Source organism: Primulina eburnea, chromosome 10 (assembly GCF_022965805.1).
Source record: "Primulina eburnea isolate SZY01 chromosome 10, ASM2296580v1, whole genome shotgun sequence".
Lineage (NCBI taxonomy): Eukaryota > Viridiplantae > Streptophyta > Magnoliopsida > Lamiales > Gesneriaceae > Primulina > Primulina eburnea.
The window spans coordinates 6,277,331-6,296,379 of NC_133110.1; the positions used below are offsets into that span (position 1 = coordinate 6,277,331).

The window sequence follows — 19,049 nt, forward strand, 5'->3', positions numbered from 1 at the left end:
TGATTGATCTAGCGTCAGAGTTATGGATCTTCCAAGACAACAGAGAATCGACCACCTTATTCTTGCCTTTGATGGGAGAAGGAGAGAGATCTAGAATACGTGTGCCGTATGTATTCTGTGTTGTATTCTCTGTGCCTTGGGGACCATAACCTTATTTTTATTGTCATTTTCCATAAGATGTATCTTTCACCATCAGTTGACAATCGGCTCTTTAGGCAACCCTTTCTTTGCACGCCAATTGGCATATTTGAGACAATCCTTCTTCACATGCCCATCAGTCTTTTTGCAAAAGAAACAAGTGATCACTTTATCTTGTTTCTGTTGCTCCATATGCTGTGAAGTCCCAGAGTTTCCTTCCTTATTGCTCCATTTCCTTTTCTTATTGATTCAATTACCTTGATAGTTAGATGCCAAGTGAGCACTTTCAATCACATCTTGTTTCAATCTCTCCTCCTCCTGAACGCACTGCGCAATAAGCTCATTCAAAGTCCACTTTTCCTTCCGGGTATTATAACTTATTTTGAATTGATTAAATTGCGCAGGCAGAGAGATCAAGACTAAATGCACGACTATGTCTTCCGACAATTCCAACTTGAATGCTTTTAGTCGAGTCACAAGATTTGACATTTCCATTATGTACTCCCTTATGTTTCCTTTCACTTTGTACCTCATTGAGACAATTTTATTCAGAATAGTACTTGTCTCGACCTTTTCGTTTACAGTAAAACGATCTGATATTTGAGTAAGGAACTTTTTGGCATCATTTTCTTCGGGAATTGCACCCCTTATAGTATCTGGAATGGAATGTTTCATAATCATCAGACTCATGCGATTTGATCGCTCCCACTTTTCCAAAGAACCCTTTTGATCAGCAGTTCCTGAACTGGTCAAAAGTGCGGGGCGATCTTCCCTTAGCGCATAGTCCAAATCCATGCAACCGGGCACTATCATAACATGCTCTTTCCATTTCTTGAAGTTTGAGCCATTAAGTACTGGAATGTTGTTCAGATTGGCAGATATAGAAGATGCTATAACAAAATAGAACAAAAAAAACTCACGGTAAAATAGAGTTCATGCATATATTTAAATTAAATAGATCACAAAATATAAGCATGCTGATGGTGGGCCCATAAAAAAAATACCTGACACAACTTGATATTTAATCTTTGAACAAAAATAACAATTTGTAAGTGGTACACTCAAACATCATGGTTATTAAATATTGATAATAAATCCGGCCAACAATATGCCTTTCTTTGGACCGACAATTGCATGCATGGATAAATAAAAAATTATCACATATTTAGTACCACATATTATGCTAAAATTTGGCCAGAAAATGACCTTCCTTTGGGCCGATCATTTTCCGCATAAATTTAACAAAATTTAATATCATATAATGTGTCTACAATCTGGCAAGAAAATAATCTTCCTTTGGACCGATTAATTTCTGCATAGTTTTGACACGCTTTAAGATCACATAATTATGTGCTTATAATCTGGCCAAAAAATAACCTTCCTTTGGGCTGATTATTTTTTGCATAGATATAAATGAACCTTTTTTTTTTCACTTATTATGTCTGCAATCTGGCAAAAAAATAGTCTTCCTTTGACCGACTATTTTTCGCATAGATATAAATGCACTAGAAGAAGATATATTGAATCTAAAATCTGGCCAGAAAATAATCTTCCTTTGGGCCGATTATTTTCCGCATAGATCTAGACGCACTTTAAAATCATCTATTGTGTTTGAAATTTGGTCAAAAAATAGGCTTCCTTTGGGCTGACTATTTTCCGCATAAATTGAAACACAATTTATTTTGAACTTGAACAATATCTACATACTAAAAAAAATCACTTTATTAATATGTAATTTAAATTTAATCAAATTTGAGATACAAGATATTAATTTAACTTTGATTGGGCCAAATAAAACATAGAGACCAAATAAGCAAGAAATAAAATATTTGCACCTCATAATTATTCATGCACAAATATTTTATCGAAATAATCAAAAGCGATAAAATAATGAATAATCCCATATTATTTTTATTTCATGCGATTAAATTTTGAAATGATCGAATTTAATTAAACAAATCAGAATTGCGGAAGTCAAAATTTAATAAATGGTCAAAATTGTGGATTTCAAAATTTGGTTCAAAATAGAAACCAAACAAGGCCTTAAATTAAACCCAAAAAATCCCAAAATTCCCGAAACCCTAACCCCAGTCCCGAAACCGGCGCCGCCGCCTCTTCCGGTGATATCAGTCGGCGGCGACCATTACCCATGGTCGCCTTACCATCGCCGACCACTTACCTACCATATCAGACCACAAAGCTGCCGGAATCCGATCGAAATTCTTCAAAAATGGACAGAATGCGCGCGGCCAAAGATTCCAGGATTCAGTCGAAAAATTCGATCACTTCGCCGCGGTTTTCGATCGATAAACGAGACTAATATGGGCGCCAGGAGATGGGTAAAAAAACGCCTAAGCAATCACCGCCGGAAGGTGGCCGGAAAACGTCCGATTTTCCCTGAATCCGGCGGCCTATCCATATTTCGAAAAAATCGATTTTCCGATTTTCGATTTTTTTTTTCGAAAATAAATCTGAATTTTGGGTGTAAAATTCGAAAATACTATATCCAAAAACATGAATTTATTCAGATCCAAATTCAGAAAATTTAAAAATCAGATCTGAATCCAAAAAAATTTATAGACGATTGTCTTCAACCCATCATAGAAGACCTAATTGGGCTGAGCTTCTACACATAAGGTGGACCATATCAATTTATTTAATACTTTAGAAACCCATAATTAATTAGATCACTTTATTGGGTCCTTTATTAGATAGCTTGTCCATGTACAATTAATTAAATTATGTGAACCCACATAATAATTCCAACAGAAAATTCGCACGATCTTTTATGATAAAGATTCTTGAGCTCTGGTAACATGATGAAGATGTTTTCGTAGACATAGTCATAAGTTTCACACTGGCCGGGAGGGATTCAACTTCTGCTGCATTGACATTGTTTTTCTGGTTGCTTTCGAGTCATCCAGAAGTGGAAAACCAGATATCGGAAGAGATTGAAGAAAAAAGCAGAGGAAGCATCTTATGATGAAGCAAAGGACATGATCTATACGCAGTAAGCACTGTGTGAAAGCATGAGGCTTTATCCACCGATTCCTACTGAGTCGAAGTTAGCGGCGACAAGCGGAGCCAGAAATCCGATTTTATCCGGGCTAAAATTTTAATCTCTAATCTTTTAATATTTTAAATTGATCTAACCGGGCTAATATCAAAATTATAAAAAAAATTACATATAAAATTTTTAAATATTTTTGGAACACCCGGGGCTAAAGTCCGGGTGAACAACTGAGTGCCTCCGCCCCTGGCGACGAGTGATGATGTTTTGCATGATGGGACGGTGTTGGAGAAGGGGATGAGGGTAGTCTGTCATCCCTACGCAATGGGGCTGGTCGAGAAGGTGTGGGGTGCGGATTGGGCGGAGTTTCGCCCTATGAGGTGGCTGGAGAGAAAGGAGGAGGCCAGAGAATGGAGTTTTGCGAGTAGGGATTCGTACACGTATCCAGTGTTTCAGGCTGGACCAAGAATTTGTCTTGGAAAGGACATGGCTTTCTTGCAGATGAAGACAGTGGTGGCCTGCGTTTTGCAGCAGTTTAAGGAGGTGTGGTGGTGGAGGAAGGGGCGGAGCCACTATACATATAAGAACGAGGAGTGGTCTCATAGATTTTAATATGTGACACGGGTCAACCCTACCTATATTCACAATAAAAAGTAATATTCTTAGCATAAAAAATAATATTTTTTCATGGATGACCCAAATAAGAGATTCGTCTCACAAATATGACCCGTGAGACCGTCTCACACAAGGTTCTGCCAAGAACGAGATTGGAGAACAATTTTGTTATGTGTGATTTGCGTATTTTTCATTTTTATCAAGTTTCGCGAGAATAATGACGTGATATGTCAGTATTTCGGTAAAAAAAATTAAAATTATAGAAATAATATAAGTTAGTGTACTAAAATCATGTATTGACCAAAAACATGACTATAAATGAAAAATGTATAAATCACAATAATATCATCTATATTTTATAATACAACAATAAATGTTTCCTTTGTTTGAAGTATAATTTTAAATTTATGATAATTAAGTTTTCAATTTTTTCCCCAAAAACTCATAGATAGAGAAAAAGGACCTAGGACTTAAATTTGATTGATTTTAATATCTCAGGTATCATAATTTGTAAAGATTTATGAGGTTGATATATGTTTCCATATATGGAACTACATAGAAGGTTAAATGTTCATATTAATCAAGCACGTGGTTAGTTGCAAATCTCGGTATATTTTAAGAACACGTCACCTGCGAGACGGTATGCATAGATCTATATTTGTAATACGAGTCGATACGATCTATATTTGGAGTAAAAAAAATAATACTTTCAACATAACAAAATAACTCATTTCATGAGTCGGATCAGATATGAGATTCGCAAGATGATTTTAAAAAATGATAAAACTCATCGATTAGCTACACATGTCGTATTTTTAGTTGATCATGGATCTCAACTTACTTAGGAAAAGCTTCGAAGTAATTAATTCTTGTTATACGTTATCATTAGAGTACTAGATCATATTGTTATTATCTTTCTAAATATTCAATCTCATGTGATGTAATTCTATTTGACATGCGTGAATCTATAGAAGATAACGGAGGAGGACTCCGACCCCAAAATATTCACGTAATGTGGTGAAACGTAGGCAAATAATTAAAATTTTAAATTATGATGGAGTAATATTAATTATATCTTATGACGTTTCTCAGTATATTTAGAGTTGTACCTCCATCGTATATTCAAATAATGTTCACATCTCTAACATATGAGTAATATTAATGTCACGTCCCGAGCCCGGATCCGTGTCTGCATGACTGCTCAATGGGCCTATCTAGCAACTGTTTCGTATTCGTCCTCGCTTTATTAACTCAGTTGATATAGAAGTCTATTGTAAGCTCATTATAAACTCATTTTAAATTTTTAATATGTGGGACAAGGGATATTACAATCACCCCTCATTCAGAACACGACGTCCTCTTCGCGGCCTGATCCCTCGATATACCAGCACTGAGAATCTAGATGTGACTCCTATATATATGTTGAAGATGTGACTCTCATGCACGTAGCAACTATTAGGACACTATCTTTATGGTAGATTGAATTCAGCCTATATACACGAATAAACTTTGTATATAAAATTTTCTCTTTAAAGAACATGTTGCTATGATGATCGAATCGGTCTATTATAAAATAATGGTTCAACCGGTCGGACCCCAACACTATTTTATTATATAAAATAATAGTGTTATATAATAAATAATATATTTTAAATTATATATAAATAATAATAATTTAATAATGTCCATTAGCAAGGATTATAATGACATTGGATTTCTGTTCAAATTTAATAATAATTAATAATGTCAGTTGCTTTATTCTCTATATTTCATGCATGTGATAAACATGGGGAGAACATACTTCTTTTTTTGAAAAACAAAAATGAAAATCGATCGTATCCGTTGCTGCATTTAGTTTGCCCCATCTTCTGTTCATAATGATAAAATTAAATAAATATTTTCAAAAAACACAGTACTTAATTTCAGTTAATTAAGGAAAAAAAAACTTAATTGCCCGATAATCGTACTCGTGTCGATCTAACCGGAAACAAAAAAATAATTATACATGATTTTCTAAGATTTTAAATCTGAACAATTATTATATATATGACCAACTAAATTTCTAATTCACCTTGACAAATCATAGACCTTTCAAAAAGATAAAAACCAACATCTTTTACTATTTTCTAACTAAATATATTTAGCAAGCAAAAGCATGCGTATCACATATATTTCAACATGCATTAATGATTATATATATATATATATATATATATATATATATATATATATATATATATATATATATATATATATATATATAAATATATAAACACACACACGTATGGAAGCATGGAGCAAAAGTCAGCAACTGTTTTGCTAACCTTTTCTTGTAAATCTTTCCCATCTCATTTCCATAACAAAAGAGTCGTAGAGAACAGTAATAGTAATAAATATATCATATAATTCTTTTTATAATAACAACAATTATCATATTAAAGCGAATACAAAATATTCTAAACCCTAAAAATTTAAATAAATAATTGCGTGATTTATTTATATAAAGATTGATACAAATGTTGAGATGCATAATCTCATCATAATCTTTCTTTTCATATGCATAATTCCTTCATAATATTTTCTCATTTCCCATAATAATACCATAATTTTTGCGGTGATAATACGAGCATTTCTATAAACTGTGACTAAATTATTCGTGTAAGTTGAACAAATTCAAAAAATTGACATACTTATAATAAGCTTAAATTTAATAATAATAATAATAATAATATTAATAATAATAATAATAATAATAATAATAATAACCGGCCGTAGCAGCCAACTTCTATAAATATGGAATCTCGACAGGACTTTGTCATCACATCCATACCTCGTAACTTAAAGTTCCATCCCACAAGAACTGATCTTTCCAACATCTACCAATCCAACATATAATTTAAAGTAAAACAATGCTTCTTCAAAAGCATATTCTACCATACTTGATTGGTGTCCTCTCATTAAGTTTATGTTGCTCTTGTATCATCCACGACGACGATCATTTGTCTCGCGATTATGACTCCCAAGAAGAAGTTGGCTACGATTTTCGGGCTTACCCCTCCTATTTCAACCTCGACCAAGGCGTCGAGTTTGACAATAGTTCAATCGAGTTTGATGGCAAGCTTTCTGGCTTCGACGAATTCAAAAGAGATACCGCGTCGTCATCGACCAATTATAAAACCATCAATGTGCTCAACTATGGAGCTAAAGGTGATGGACATACAGATGATTCGAAGGTATAAATTATTTACAAGCATATACCTGATTTTTTCTGATATAGAGAAGTATATAATTATAAATTATTTACAAGCATATTCCTTTTTTCTAAAGGAAAAAAAAGAAGAAGAAGAAATAACAGCCTAACTCGAATTAATTTAAAATCAGGTATTTCTGAACGCGTGGAAGGAAGCTTGCTCGTCTATTTATGGTGTTAATTTTGTGATTCCCCGGGGAAGAAGTTATTTCTTGAAACCAATAAGGTTTACAGGACCTTGTAAATCTGACATAATAATACAGGTAATTAATTAGTTTAACTTCAACATTTCTTACAAAGTTTTAGCCGTAAATTAGTTTAACTCGAATTTATTAATTGCATAACATTCATAAATATTTTTGGTCTCTCTCATATATGTCATTTACGTTTTGTAATATTCGAGTCTACGATATTTATTTATCATTACAACATTGATCGGGGAGACGGTTTGTTAAGGATGATGGCGATATTTATTTCATCTCTCTTAATCTATAGTAACTATACTATATTATTAAGCGTGAGATTCTTAGAGTAACTATTTTAGAAGACACCGAAATATTTAATTTCATAATTACCTTTCTTATCCAACTAAAAATCATCTCAAGTTACTCATATTACACATAAAAAAAAATCTAAACAAAATTTCACTTTTAAATCGAACAACTCTTCTAAACTGAATAATTTCATGTTAATTGTTTAGTATTATTTGGTCAAATTAAAAATAATAATAACACATACAATACTTGTACATCTTTTACTAGTTCTCATGATGATCACGATGTGTTCGACAAATTCGGAATTATTTAGCTTTAGAAAGGCATTTTTCTTAAAAAAGGGTATTCGAATAAATATTTTTTTTTAAAAAAATGACAAGATATTTAATTTCTGATGACAAAGTCTAATTTGTTTGTGCAACTAACTAAATATATATATTCCCAGATATCTGGAACCCTTATTGCATCCAACGATCGCTCAGACTACAGTAAAGATGGGAGGCACTGGATAGTTCTTGACAGTGTTCAAAATCTTCAAGTTGAAGGTGGTGGGACTATTGATGGCAATGGCAATATTTGGTGGCAAAACTCTTGCAAAATAAATAAAGCCAAGGTCAAGAAATATATATATTATATTAATAATGTTATTGGAAAATAAATAAATTATTGAAAAATTATATTGTCTTAGTTACTAATACTCTGTTGTTTTTCTTTTATTATTATTATTCTTTGATTGCAGCCTTGCAAGGATGCTCCGACGGTAAATTCACGCTGCTGTATATTTTCATACATGAGGAAAATAAGACTTTGTCTCGAGTTCTATATGGATCATTCTACGTCATTGTGTTCTATCAGCTATTATATTTATCATCACATATAGTTTATTAATTTGGTTTGTATTATTTTATTATTATTATTATTATTATTATTATACAGGCTTTGACATTTTTGAAGTGCGCAAACTTGGTAGTAAATAATCTAAAGATACAAAATGCACAGCAAATTCACTTGTCCTTTGAGAAGTGCACAAACGTTGAGGCTTCCAATCTTGTAGTGAACGCACCAGAGAAGAGCCCCAACACTGATGGGATCCATGTGACAGCCACTCAAAACATCCGTATTTCAAGTTGCACCATTGGCACAGGTACATAAAATTTATGATATCCTGATCCCCGGTCGAGCATGAAACAAAACCCCGAGCTAGGAACCGTGTGTCACTTGATTTTTTTTTTTTTCAAAAAAAATAAAAAAAACATTACTCGGTGGATTAACCGACATGTCACGATTGGTTTCGAGGCAGTACTCTCACATCCTAAAGGCCTGAGAACTGTCGCCTCGAAACTATGGAAGACTGAAACTAATTGTTTCATATTTTGAATGAATTAGGTGATGACTGCATTTCAATTGTGAGTGGATCAGCAAGGATTCAAGCCACAGGCATCACTTGTGGACCTGGACATGGCATCAGGTGATATTTTCAAGAACCTGAATTCCATACAAAAAGATTGATTATATAGAATTGTTCTGCAATTTTAATTGATGGTGTTTCTTGATTTCAGTATTGGAAGCTTAGGTGCCCGGAATTCAGAAGCTCATGTGTCTGATGTTGTTGTCAATGGAGCAAAGTTATCTGGTACCACAAATGGAGTAAGAATTAAGACATGGCAGGTAAGTAAATTAAAAATATGTATATATAGATCCAAGATTATGTTAGAAATGTTTTGCTAAATGAAAATCTGGATGATCCCCTCCTTCGTTTGAGTTGTTTTATTTATTGATTCTTAAGACATAGCTTCATACGAATGTGAACAGGGTGGATCAGGAAGTGCAAGCAATATCAAGTTCCAGAATGTGGAGATGCAAAATGTGAAAAACCCTATAATCATAGACCAAAACTATTGTGACCAAGATGGACCATGCAAACAACAGGTAAAACAAATAAATAAGAACCCTCAGACAGAATGGTTTTTTCTTTTTAATTAATTACCCAAGTGAGGGCTGCGAACGAGTAGACTAGTGGCTCACAAGAGGTTCGACCAAAACTTGACTCGAGCCGGCCTGATCAAAAAGAGCTAGAATCAAGCTCAAGTATTAATATCTCAATCTTGATTAATAATTCAATAAAGTGAACATGTAGCTTGATTACTGAATTTATTTGGGAGTTGGGCTTGAGTGGGATGCTACTTGAGATGAAACTCATCCCCATCTATACAAACCTTTTTTTTCTTGTCAAACACAGGCATCAGCTGTACAAGTAAAAAATGTTGTGTACCAAAACATCAAAGGCACAAGTGCTTCGAATGTAGCTATCGATTTCGACTGCAGCAAAAGCCATCCATGCCAAGGAATTGTATTGCAAAATGTGGATTTAACAGGGTATGGGGGAGGAAAAGCTAAAGCTGTTTGCAACAATGTCAATTTACAGAAATACGGAACGGTTACACCAAGCTGCCCATAAAATTACAAGACAGTTGATGGAAAAATAAAAAAATTTGCAGGGATGAAGTTTCAAGGATTCTTTATACGATCTAGCATTCATTGGTGCACATAGCATAGGAATGTATAATATTCATTTTTATTTATTAAAAGAACATGAATAATGTTTATTGTATCCCTGTTGTATCATAAGCAATAATTGAGGACTAATTGTGCCTCGTAATACAATGGTACTGCTGTTTGCATATCAGAGGTTATTTTTCAATAGATAACTGAATAAAACGAAAAGCACAATTGCCAAAACACAACAAAAAAAGTAATCAATATCTACCAGCTTTTATTCAAGCCGAAAATGTTATTGCTATTTTCTTACGGGCTCACACGAAAGGCACAATGTGTAATATATTTTCAAGATTGAGAGTCTTCTATCAGCGTTTAAATGACGAGGAGTGCATCGCGTGGTGTATCTGGAAACAAGAATCTGTAGCATTAATTAGCAAAGTTAGATTGTGTAGCTAAATTTCAAATTTCTTTTTCTGCATTTCAAACCAATTATGTTGAATGTTGGAAGTGAGAACGTAAATACTAGGCGTACCTTATAATTTTGCATATACCCTGAACTTTCCAGGAGCATCCTTAACAGATTCTGGTATACGCAAGTTGCAAAAAAAGGTAACCCTTGAGGATGCAATTAATGTTTTATTCTCAGGATTGGAAGGATAACATTTTGAAAGGTGATACCTGCTCACAAAAGTTTCATGACATTCTAAATTAGAGGAGATGAAAAGCAAGAATATATACATATTTATACATGTTTAATTAGTTACAAACCTAGCCCCATATTATTCAAAATACAAAGGTTGCACTAATTTTCATCTGAATGTAAACCATTCCAGTTACTAGTGGTGCTTTTTTCCCCTTCAGGTAGCATCCATTCTCTTTGATAAAAGATCAGTTTTTCCAAAAACTTGAGGTAGAAGTGTAGTACAAACAATAATTTTATACTTTAGCATAGCCTCCCATTACAGTGTTCTAACAGGCCTCGCCTAGGACTGCCTAGGCGGCGTCTAAGCGCAGGCGGTCGCCCAGATTTTAGATCCGCCTAATGTAATATATAGAATTTTTTACTTTTAAAAAATGATTGTTTAACATATTTTTCAATCAATTTATATTGGATAAAGAGGAGGATATGTCATTGATTTTTATTTAGAATCTAATATAGAAGATTTATTGGAGAATACGAAGATAAACTAGAAAAATTAGATATTTATGTAAAAAAAACCGTCTAAGCTCCCGCCTAAATGCCTAGGAGGTAGGTGGCTTCTCAACTACCGCATAACGCATTTTAGAACACTGCCCACATATAAACCCTTAGACAAAGGAAGTATGTACCAAATTGATATTCAAGGCGTGGAAGTGTACATTGTTTGAATATCCACATATAACCCTTAGACAAAGGAAGTAAGTCCCAAATTGATATTCAAGGTGTGGAAGTGTACATTGTTTGAATATCCAGGCAACAAAGGCCGAGAAATAAGCATCTGACACGAAATTAAGGTAATATATGGGTTTTTGTGAACAAAAACCTCGAAATTATGACCTCTTAGCCCTAATACCATAGTAGAAACAACTTTCGGAAAGCTCATAGGTTTGGCAAAAGCAGTAGTTTTATATTTAACATTTATATTGAGAAGATAAATCACAAATTATTAATAATTTTTTTACCTGAATGGTTTTGCCAACGTTGCCGGTGTAGCCTCAGCAACGACAAAGTCTCCCAACTCTGCGCTCTTTAAATGGTTAATGCTGAGTTGTATTCCAGCCACTCTCTGCAGCCCTGATGCAAGGTGAGCTCCCATGCTTGCGATAGCCTCCGCTATCAGAGCCGAGACCCCTCCGTGCAACACCTTGAATGGCTGCATATCCAGATCTGAAATGCTCAATTAAAGAACTCAACTACCAATCATTTGAGTTATGTCACAAAGTTATTAGAATCTACTTGTTCCAAAAGTTGAAAATAATGGAAGGCGATCCAATAAAAGTTTTATAATTTTAACACTTTTTTTTTTTGATAAGAAACTATTATATTGATACTAGTAATAAGAAAACGATTACAAAATGTTGTGGACAAGCAATCCACTCAAAATGCTAGGAATCATAAATTAGCCTAAACTTAATGAAGTCATTAAATCAACACGAAATAAAGCTCCAATCCCTAACAAGATCTGATAAAAGTAAATGTTTAAACGCCGTAGTCGCTGTTGTCCATCTTGCTACCCTGATCCTTATGACTTCCCATAAATTTTCTGAAAGTTCTTCAATGCTGTTGAATATTCTGTTGTTGCGTTCCAGCCAAAGCGACCAAAATAAGCAATGAATAATGATGCTCCAGAAATGCTTTAGTCGTTTTCCTTTCAGGTAGCTATGTTCCATAAGGTACATATCTCTAGAATTTAGAAGAAAGGTCCATTCAAATCCCAAGTGTTGCATGACCTTGGTCCATATACGTCGCGAGTAGGAGCAATGAATCAGAATGTGATCCTGATCTTCGGCATCATTTTTGCACAGTACACACCACTGAGGACTTAAAGCATTGTTAGGATTCCTTTTCTGCACCCTGTCGGTCGTCTGCAATTTTCCCAACGCAACAATCCACGAGAACATTTTCACCTTATGAGGGATTGGCACTTTCCAAATTTGATCAATGTAAGGGAAAGTTGAAAGGGAATTATTGTTGAAAAAAAATGAGTATAAAGAGTTGACAGAGAAAAGACTCGAAGAATCACCTAACCACACCCTAATGTCCCTAACCCCCACACTCAAACCAACTGAATGCAAAACCCCAGAAAGAGATGTGAATTCTTCCAACTCATCGTCATTCAAACCTCTTCTAAAACGAACTTCCCACTGGACTGAGGAAAGTCCTTGAGAATCGAATGCCAAGTAAAAATAATTAATTGGTTTGTTCTTAGCGTCTGATAGTAGATAAAGAAGAGGAAAACAAACTTTTAAAGGACACAACCCCACCCATCTATCCTCCCAAAATCTCAAAATATTCCCTCCCTTAAGAACCGAGCCAATCAAGTTCCAACAAAGGCAATGAGTCCGAGAGATATACTTCCACGGACTTTTGAACGTCGAATGTCCTGCCTCTCTTAAATCCCAACCGTTAGTTTGAAAGCCATAAATACTGCCCACAACTCTTTTCCACAAAGGACTTTCCTCGACCGCGGATCTCCACCACCATTTTGCAAGTAACGCTTTATTCCTTAGAAGTATGTTACCTAAACCGAGGCCGCCTTGCTCTTTTGGTTTTGAAACTTGATTCCAATTTATAACGTGACAGTGCGAGTCCCCATCTGATCCATCCCAAAAGAAATTCCTCATTAGTTTTTCCATAATCATCGCAACTCGATTTGGTACCTTGAATAAAGACATGAAATATGTAGGTAAAGCACTCAAAACCGCCTGAATCAAAGTGAGACGGCCACCTCTCGAAAGAAAAGCCTTTTTCCATCCCGCTAGCTTAGCGCACAGCTTTGAGATGACCGGTATCCAAAATTCCACTTTTGTTGGATTACCTCCTAAAGGTACCCCGAGGTATCTGATAGGCAATTTTTCTGGCTTGCATCCAAAAGATGTAGCCGCACCCTCCACTGTATCATCAGATTGGTTCAATCCAATCAAAGAACTCTTATCGAAATTTATCTTCAATCCCGATTTTGAGCAGAACACTTTTAGAATTTCCACAACTGCCTTGACATGTTGCTCTGATTGAACGAGGAATAGAGTGTCGTCCGCGAATTGAATATGTGAAACTTGTTCTCTGTTTCTCCCAACCTCAAGTGCTCTAACTGTGCCCGAAGATTTAGCTTGATCAATCATTCTCCCTAATCCATCAATCACTAAATTAAATAGAAATGGGGATAATGGGTCCCCCTGTCTGAGACCCCTCTCGCCTTTGAACTTCCCTCTCGGTCTCCCATTAATGAGTATGGAATATGAGACGTTCGAAACGCAACCCTTAATCCACTTTCTCCACCTCGCACCGAAGCCTTTTTTTTGTAGGACAAAATCCAAGAAGCTCCAATCCACGTTATCGTATGCTTTCTCAAAGTCCACTTTTAAGATCCTGCCTTTCTTTTTTTTCCTTCTATACTCCTCAACAACTTCGTTTGCAATGAGGCAACAATCCGTTATCTGTCTACCTTGAATGAAGGCACATTGATATTCCGCCACTGTTTTGTTCAAAACCTCTTTCAATCTGTTAGCTAGGACTTTAGCCAAAATTTTGTACAAGCTGGATATTAGACTAATCGGTCTGAAATCTCTGATTTTCATTGCCTCTTGTTTTTTTGGTATGAGACACAGGTATGTTTCGTTTGTGATCCCATTTACGATGCCATCACTGAAGAAATCCTCAAAGACAAGTATTAGATCATCTCTGATAGTATCCCAACATTTTTGAAAGAAAGCTAGAGTGAAACCATCCGGTCCTGGTGCCTTGTTTCCATCACACTGGAACACTGCTCCTCTAATCTCTTCCTCGGAAAAAGGTTCTTCCAATTTCGATGCTTCCTCTGGATTTAACGGCATCCATTCCAATCCCTCTAAGTCAGGGCCATCTCCCTGTGATTTTCTGAACAATCTTTGATAGTACTCAATGATGGCCTTTTCGATCTCAATTTCCTCTGTAATCAGCGACCCGTCATCCAACTCGATTTTCTCTATCGTTGCTTTATTACGTCTAATTTTCAGTAACGAATGGAAGAACCTAGAATTTTGATCTCCATCAGTTAACCATTTAACATTAGCTTTCTGACTTTCCATCTGCAGTTTCCTTATATTTAATAATTCCAATTCGCTTCTTGAGAAGAAGGAAGCAGGCATTTGGTCAAGTGATTTTAACACTTGCACTCACATCTATGCTGTAGACCATGAAACATAGATCCAGAAAAATTATATAATGCATACACATGTGTGTCGGTCAGGAATTGGGCATCAAAGTTTGAGAAATCAACACACGACTTGTTTCAACGAAATATAAAGTGACAACAGAATAGAAGAATTGAACTTGCATAATATTGGTACTTATACCTTGGTAGACACCAATTGTAAAAAATATTGAACCGATAAGAGATTCTTAACAATAATTTAATGCATCGAAGATATCTTTATAGTCAGAATAACAAATAAGCTAGCATAAGGAGTGTTACTTTACAACACTTTGAAGTGACCAGAAGGTGGCCTGAAACTTTGTGAAGTGAAAGGTCATCCATCTCAAATCCAATTGTGTGAAGCGTAGTATCCAAAATCTCTGTATCTGGTCATCCTCCAGTAGGTAGCGGCGATGGGTGTTCATCCTTCTCTGTCTCTTGCTTGCTTCGAGTGCTCTTGTAGGAAAATAATAAAAAAATTAAAAACGGGTCGGATATACTATTTCTCAGCTAAACTTGAATGTCCACCGAAATAGCACTTGGCTACAATTGATCCAATCTTTCTAGAGCTAATGTCAAGGCAATTATGCACCCCTCAAATCCTAAGGTAAAAAATACTGTTATAAAAGAGAGTTTGGTAGGGAAAATTTGGGAGTTTATCAGGCCTTGCTTTTTATAGTTAAACGGTCTTATTAGAAATATTCTAAACTGAAAAGGCAATCCCATCAAATTCACAGTTTGAATTCTGATCCGATATGGAATTCTTATACCATCAAATCTGGATGTTTATCCTACATAATGTCAACTAGATCTCTCATTGAAGTCCCAAGTTCTTGTTCATCTCAAGTTTTTACCTCGAAGCTGGTAATCATGGTCCAGTATTCATTAACCATGAAAGAAAAGCTTCACAGACTTCCAAAAGTCACATTCATTACACAACGCAAAAGCTAAAAGCCATTTTCAAAGAACAAACAAAACAAAAAGCTAAAAAGCCAAAATTCTCTCAAAATGTTAAATAGATGCCTAAAAGCCAGAGCAAAAAGGAAAAGAGAATCGGCAAGAACTGAAAATAAATACAACCTCCTCAACCCGTGAATCACGTAAAAGTTAAAAAATAGCGCGCACAACCGCAAACATAAAACTACTCCCGATTAATGTACCGACTCAACAGCCAAATTATTTTTTTTTAGACTTCCGCAGATAAATTGATTTTTATAGAAATACAAGAAAACTCACCAGCAATCAGGTATCGTGTGGGAGAATTTGTTTAGAGAAAACACAGATTCAAAACAAGTGAAGAAAACAAGCATCCACCATTTGCAAAGAAAAGAAATGAAGCGACCAAATTATATACAATGGTAAGCCGTCGTGTTAGGTGAGATAGAGCCTTACATGGGTCATAAGCGTCGCCGCAGTAGCGCCGCCGTGGCCAATGAGGTGGTTGCGACCCCGCGAAATTGGCACTTCGATATATATTGCACTATGGTTAGAGGGTTATAAAAAAAAGCATGTGTCTCCCGACACGGTCCCACAAATCTTTTATCACTATATATTTATAATAAAAAAATATTCTTAATATAAAAAATAATATTTTTCATAAATAATCTAAATAAGATATCTGTCTCATAAAATATGAATAATGAAATTATCTCACACAAATTTTTATTTAAATAAATAACAAAGTGAATTCTAACCTTCAAATAAATTAAATTTTAAAAAATACCCTAAAAACTTTGTTTTATTATTTAGCCTTCATTTGACTCTTTTCTACATAAACACAAAATCATATTAAATTGCAAAACAGGAGTTTATAATTAAAATCTGAAAGTTTATACATGTGAAAAAAAATCTAAAAATAGAATAATAAATTTTCCATCAAAATTGAGATAAGTTTGTTTTTCTTTTAAAAAATAAAGATAATAATAAATCAAGAACAATTCCCATTTTGCAATATGGAATAATAGTGTAGAGTCAATTTTTATCCTTAATTTTTTTTTCCTTTTAAATTTTAAAATAGAAGATAAATACAAAATAAGTATAAAACAAAGATAATATTTAATAAAAGATTAAAAGAATGATGAACCATAAAAATATTAACGATCACTCTCATTAATAATAATAAAACTATAGCACATAATATTTTGAAATATTCATACAGGGATATTAAATTTTAATTTATAAAGTATGTTATTATCTATACGATATTTATACTATATTATTAATTTTGAGATATCTAGAGTAACTAAATTTTAGTGTCATTGTCTGTTTTAATAATTACTAATAAAAGATGCACACGTTGTATGTGTTACTATTATTTTTAATTTGATCAAATAATACTAAACAATTAACACGAAGTTATTTTCAATTTAGAAGAGTGGTTCGATTTGAAAGATAAATTTTGTTTAGATTTTTTTCTATGTAAAATATGGAGTGACTTGAGAAGTTTTTCAGTAGGGTAAGAAGACTAATTATGAAATTAAATATTTTGGTGTCCTGATAGTTACTCTAAAGGTATTACAATTAATAATATAGTACAGAAGTATAGATATATATAAATAAAGTGTTAAAATTTTAAAGTAAGTCATATGTAATTCAGCGGATACATCTTTAGTTTTCTAAGCATTAAGTTGTAGGTTCAATTTTTACTTGATTTTTTTTTCTTAATTATTCTTTTAATTCATATATCAAAATTGCAGTATCGTTTCACTATTTCTTATAATTATATTTTAATTCTCATTAACTATAAACAAAATAAATTATAAAAAATATTATATAAACACACAACGCGTGCATCAGTACATTAGTTACTATTGTTGTTGTTAATGTATTGATATCATCATTATTATTTTTTGTCAATTAAAATCTAGATTTTATTTTTTTATTTTTTAAACAACTTTAAAATGTTAAATAATTTGGTATTATAAGATATTTTTATTGTCAAAATTATCAAAAATGATATAATACTATGAATTAATATAATTAGTTATGTTCTTTAGGAGAAAATTATTTAATATTATTTTAATATGTATAAATAAAATGTTGATTAAAAAAATTGTAGATAATAATTTACTTAATACTACTTTTTGTTTTTTATATTCTAATAAAAATATAGAACAAAATTCGAAATATGATGACGATATTGTCGACTCTATGAGAACTATATCTCTACAATGGATAATTTTCACTCGTAAACATATGATGTCAACTCTATATCTAACGTCTCATTTGACTGAGACATAGGACGGTCGTGAATTCTGTCTTCCAAGTACTACTAGAAGAGCATGCTCGAATTTATCCCAAAAGACTATACTTTAAGTCGTGAATCTTTCAAATTTATTTCTCTTGCATATGGATTAGGTATTCTTTTTAGAGAATATCAATGTCGATATAATCCATATCTACAATAAAAAAATTAATATTTTTTGACATAAAAAATAATATTTTTCATAGGTCGAGTCGGATCGGAGATTAATCTCATAAATTGTGAGGTGAGATGATCTCATATGAGTTGTTGTGATATATAGTATTTTTAATGTCTCACTATAGTTTCGTAATTGCATATGTCTAGGTCATTATTTTTATAAATTTTTGTACTAAATTATTTCTTACTAGACAAAGAAAAAGAAAAAGTGTTCTTTTATGTAACAAAATTCAAGATCCAAGAAAAAAATGTTACAACTTTAGATTTGGAATGAAAGTGGAGGGCATCATGCAATAATTAAACCAAAATAATTCTCACTTTTTACACCGTAAAAGTGGTTAGCAAAGTAAAGAATAATCATATAAAAAAATCCCACCTTAATGATTGTAAAATTGAAGATTGAATGTTCGTGTCCGTCCTAGTGAAATATTGATAGAAAACATATACCCAATCAATTTTGTCTGCCGCTATATTATCTATTCAAAACTCTATGTATTAAGGAGGAGGGGTGTAGACCATTTTTTTGGCGAGTAGGTCTCTTATGAGACGATTTCACGAATTTTTATCTGTGAGACGAGTCAACCCTACCGATATTCACAATAAAAAATAATACTCTTAGCATAAAAAGAAATATTTTTTCATGGTTGACACAAATAAGAGATCCATATCACAAAATACGATCCATGAGACCGTCTCACAATTTTTTTTGTCTTTTTTGATCTATTGGAGAGACCATGGGCGGAGGCAC

The 19,049-nt window shown here is 33.5% G+C and overlaps 3 protein-coding genes across 9 annotated transcripts; 1 reads left to right on the forward strand and 2 right to left on the reverse strand.

Moving 5' to 3' along the window:
* Nucleotides 1-387: 387 nt before the first annotated feature.
* Nucleotides 388-2,289, reverse strand: LOC140803738 (uncharacterized). Its single transcript, XM_073159625.1, has 2 exons — nt 2,193-2,289; nt 388-1,028 (listed from the first exon to the last, which is right to left on the reverse strand). Exons 1-2 carry the CDS (start codon nt 2,287-2,289, stop codon nt 388-390), a joined length of 738 nt encoding a protein of 245 aa, XP_073015726.1.
* Nucleotides 2,290-6,606: 4,317 nt separating this feature from the next.
* On the forward strand, nt 6,607-9,975 carry LOC140842828 (polygalacturonase-like). The gene is made up of 9 exons (XM_073211009.1): nt 6,607-6,996; nt 7,145-7,276; nt 7,953-8,120; nt 8,247-8,267; nt 8,444-8,651; nt 8,894-8,975; nt 9,067-9,175; nt 9,320-9,436; nt 9,747-9,975. Exons 1-9 carry the CDS (start codon nt 6,673-6,675, stop codon nt 9,963-9,965), a joined length of 1,380 nt encoding a protein of 459 aa, XP_073067110.1. The 5' UTR covers nt 6,607-6,672; the 3' UTR covers nt 9,966-9,975.
* An 89-nt stretch (nt 9,976-10,064) lies between these two features.
* On the reverse strand, nt 10,065-16,334 carry LOC140842829 (1,4-dihydroxy-2-naphthoyl-CoA thioesterase 1-like). 7 transcript variants are annotated; one of them, XM_073211011.1, is made up of 5 exons: nt 16,273-16,334; nt 15,165-15,336; nt 11,669-11,859; nt 10,539-10,684; nt 10,065-10,424 (listed from the first exon to the last, which is right to left on the reverse strand). In XM_073211011.1, exons 2-4 carry the CDS (start codon nt 15,303-15,305, stop codon nt 10,540-10,542), a joined length of 477 nt encoding a protein of 158 aa, XP_073067112.1. In that variant the 5' UTR covers nt 15,306-15,336; nt 16,273-16,334; the 3' UTR covers nt 10,065-10,424; nt 10,539. The 7 variants fall into 7 exon arrangements, with proteins under 7 accessions (XP_073067112.1, XP_073067116.1, XP_073067111.1 ...); XM_073211015.1 differs by having other exon boundaries at nt 11,669-11,873; XM_073211010.1 differs by lacking the exon at nt 16,273-16,334 and adding an exon at nt 16,117-16,266.
* Between the last annotated feature and the right edge of the window lie 2,715 nt (nt 16,335-19,049).

Bases quoted from the DNA above. Each gene is read 5' to 3' on its own strand.
- LOC140803738 (XM_073159625.1), bottom strand. From the start codon at position 2,289: ATGGGTAATGGTCGCCGCCGACTGATATCACCGGAAGAGGCGGCGGCG. The intron at 1,029-2,192 runs GTTTAATTTAAG...ATTTTGTTATAG, and splicing joins GGAATTTTGGGATTTTTTGG to CATCTTCTATATCTGCCAAT.
- LOC140842828 (XM_073211009.1), top strand. From the start codon at position 6,673: ATGCTTCTTCAAAAGCATATTCTACCATACTTGATTGGTGTCCTCTCA. The intron at 7,277-7,952 runs GTAATTAATTAG...ATATATTCCCAG, and splicing joins AATCTGACATAATAATACAG to ATATCTGGAACCCTTATTGC. The intron at 8,121-8,246 runs GTCAAGAAATAT...CTTTGATTGCAG, and splicing joins GCAAAATAAATAAAGCCAAG to CCTTGCAAGGATGCTCCGAC.
- LOC140842829 (XM_073211011.1), bottom strand. From the start codon at position 15,305: ATGAACACCCATCGCCGCTACCTACTGGAGGATGACCAGATACAGAGA. The intron at 11,860-15,164 runs GTAAAGTAACAC...CTGGATATGCAG, and splicing joins TCTGGTCACTTCAAAGTGTT to CCATTCAAGGTGTTGCACGG. The intron at 10,685-11,668 runs GTAAAAAAATTA...TTTTGTGAGCAG, and splicing joins ACGTTGGCAAAACCATTCAG to GTATCACCTTTCAAAATGTT.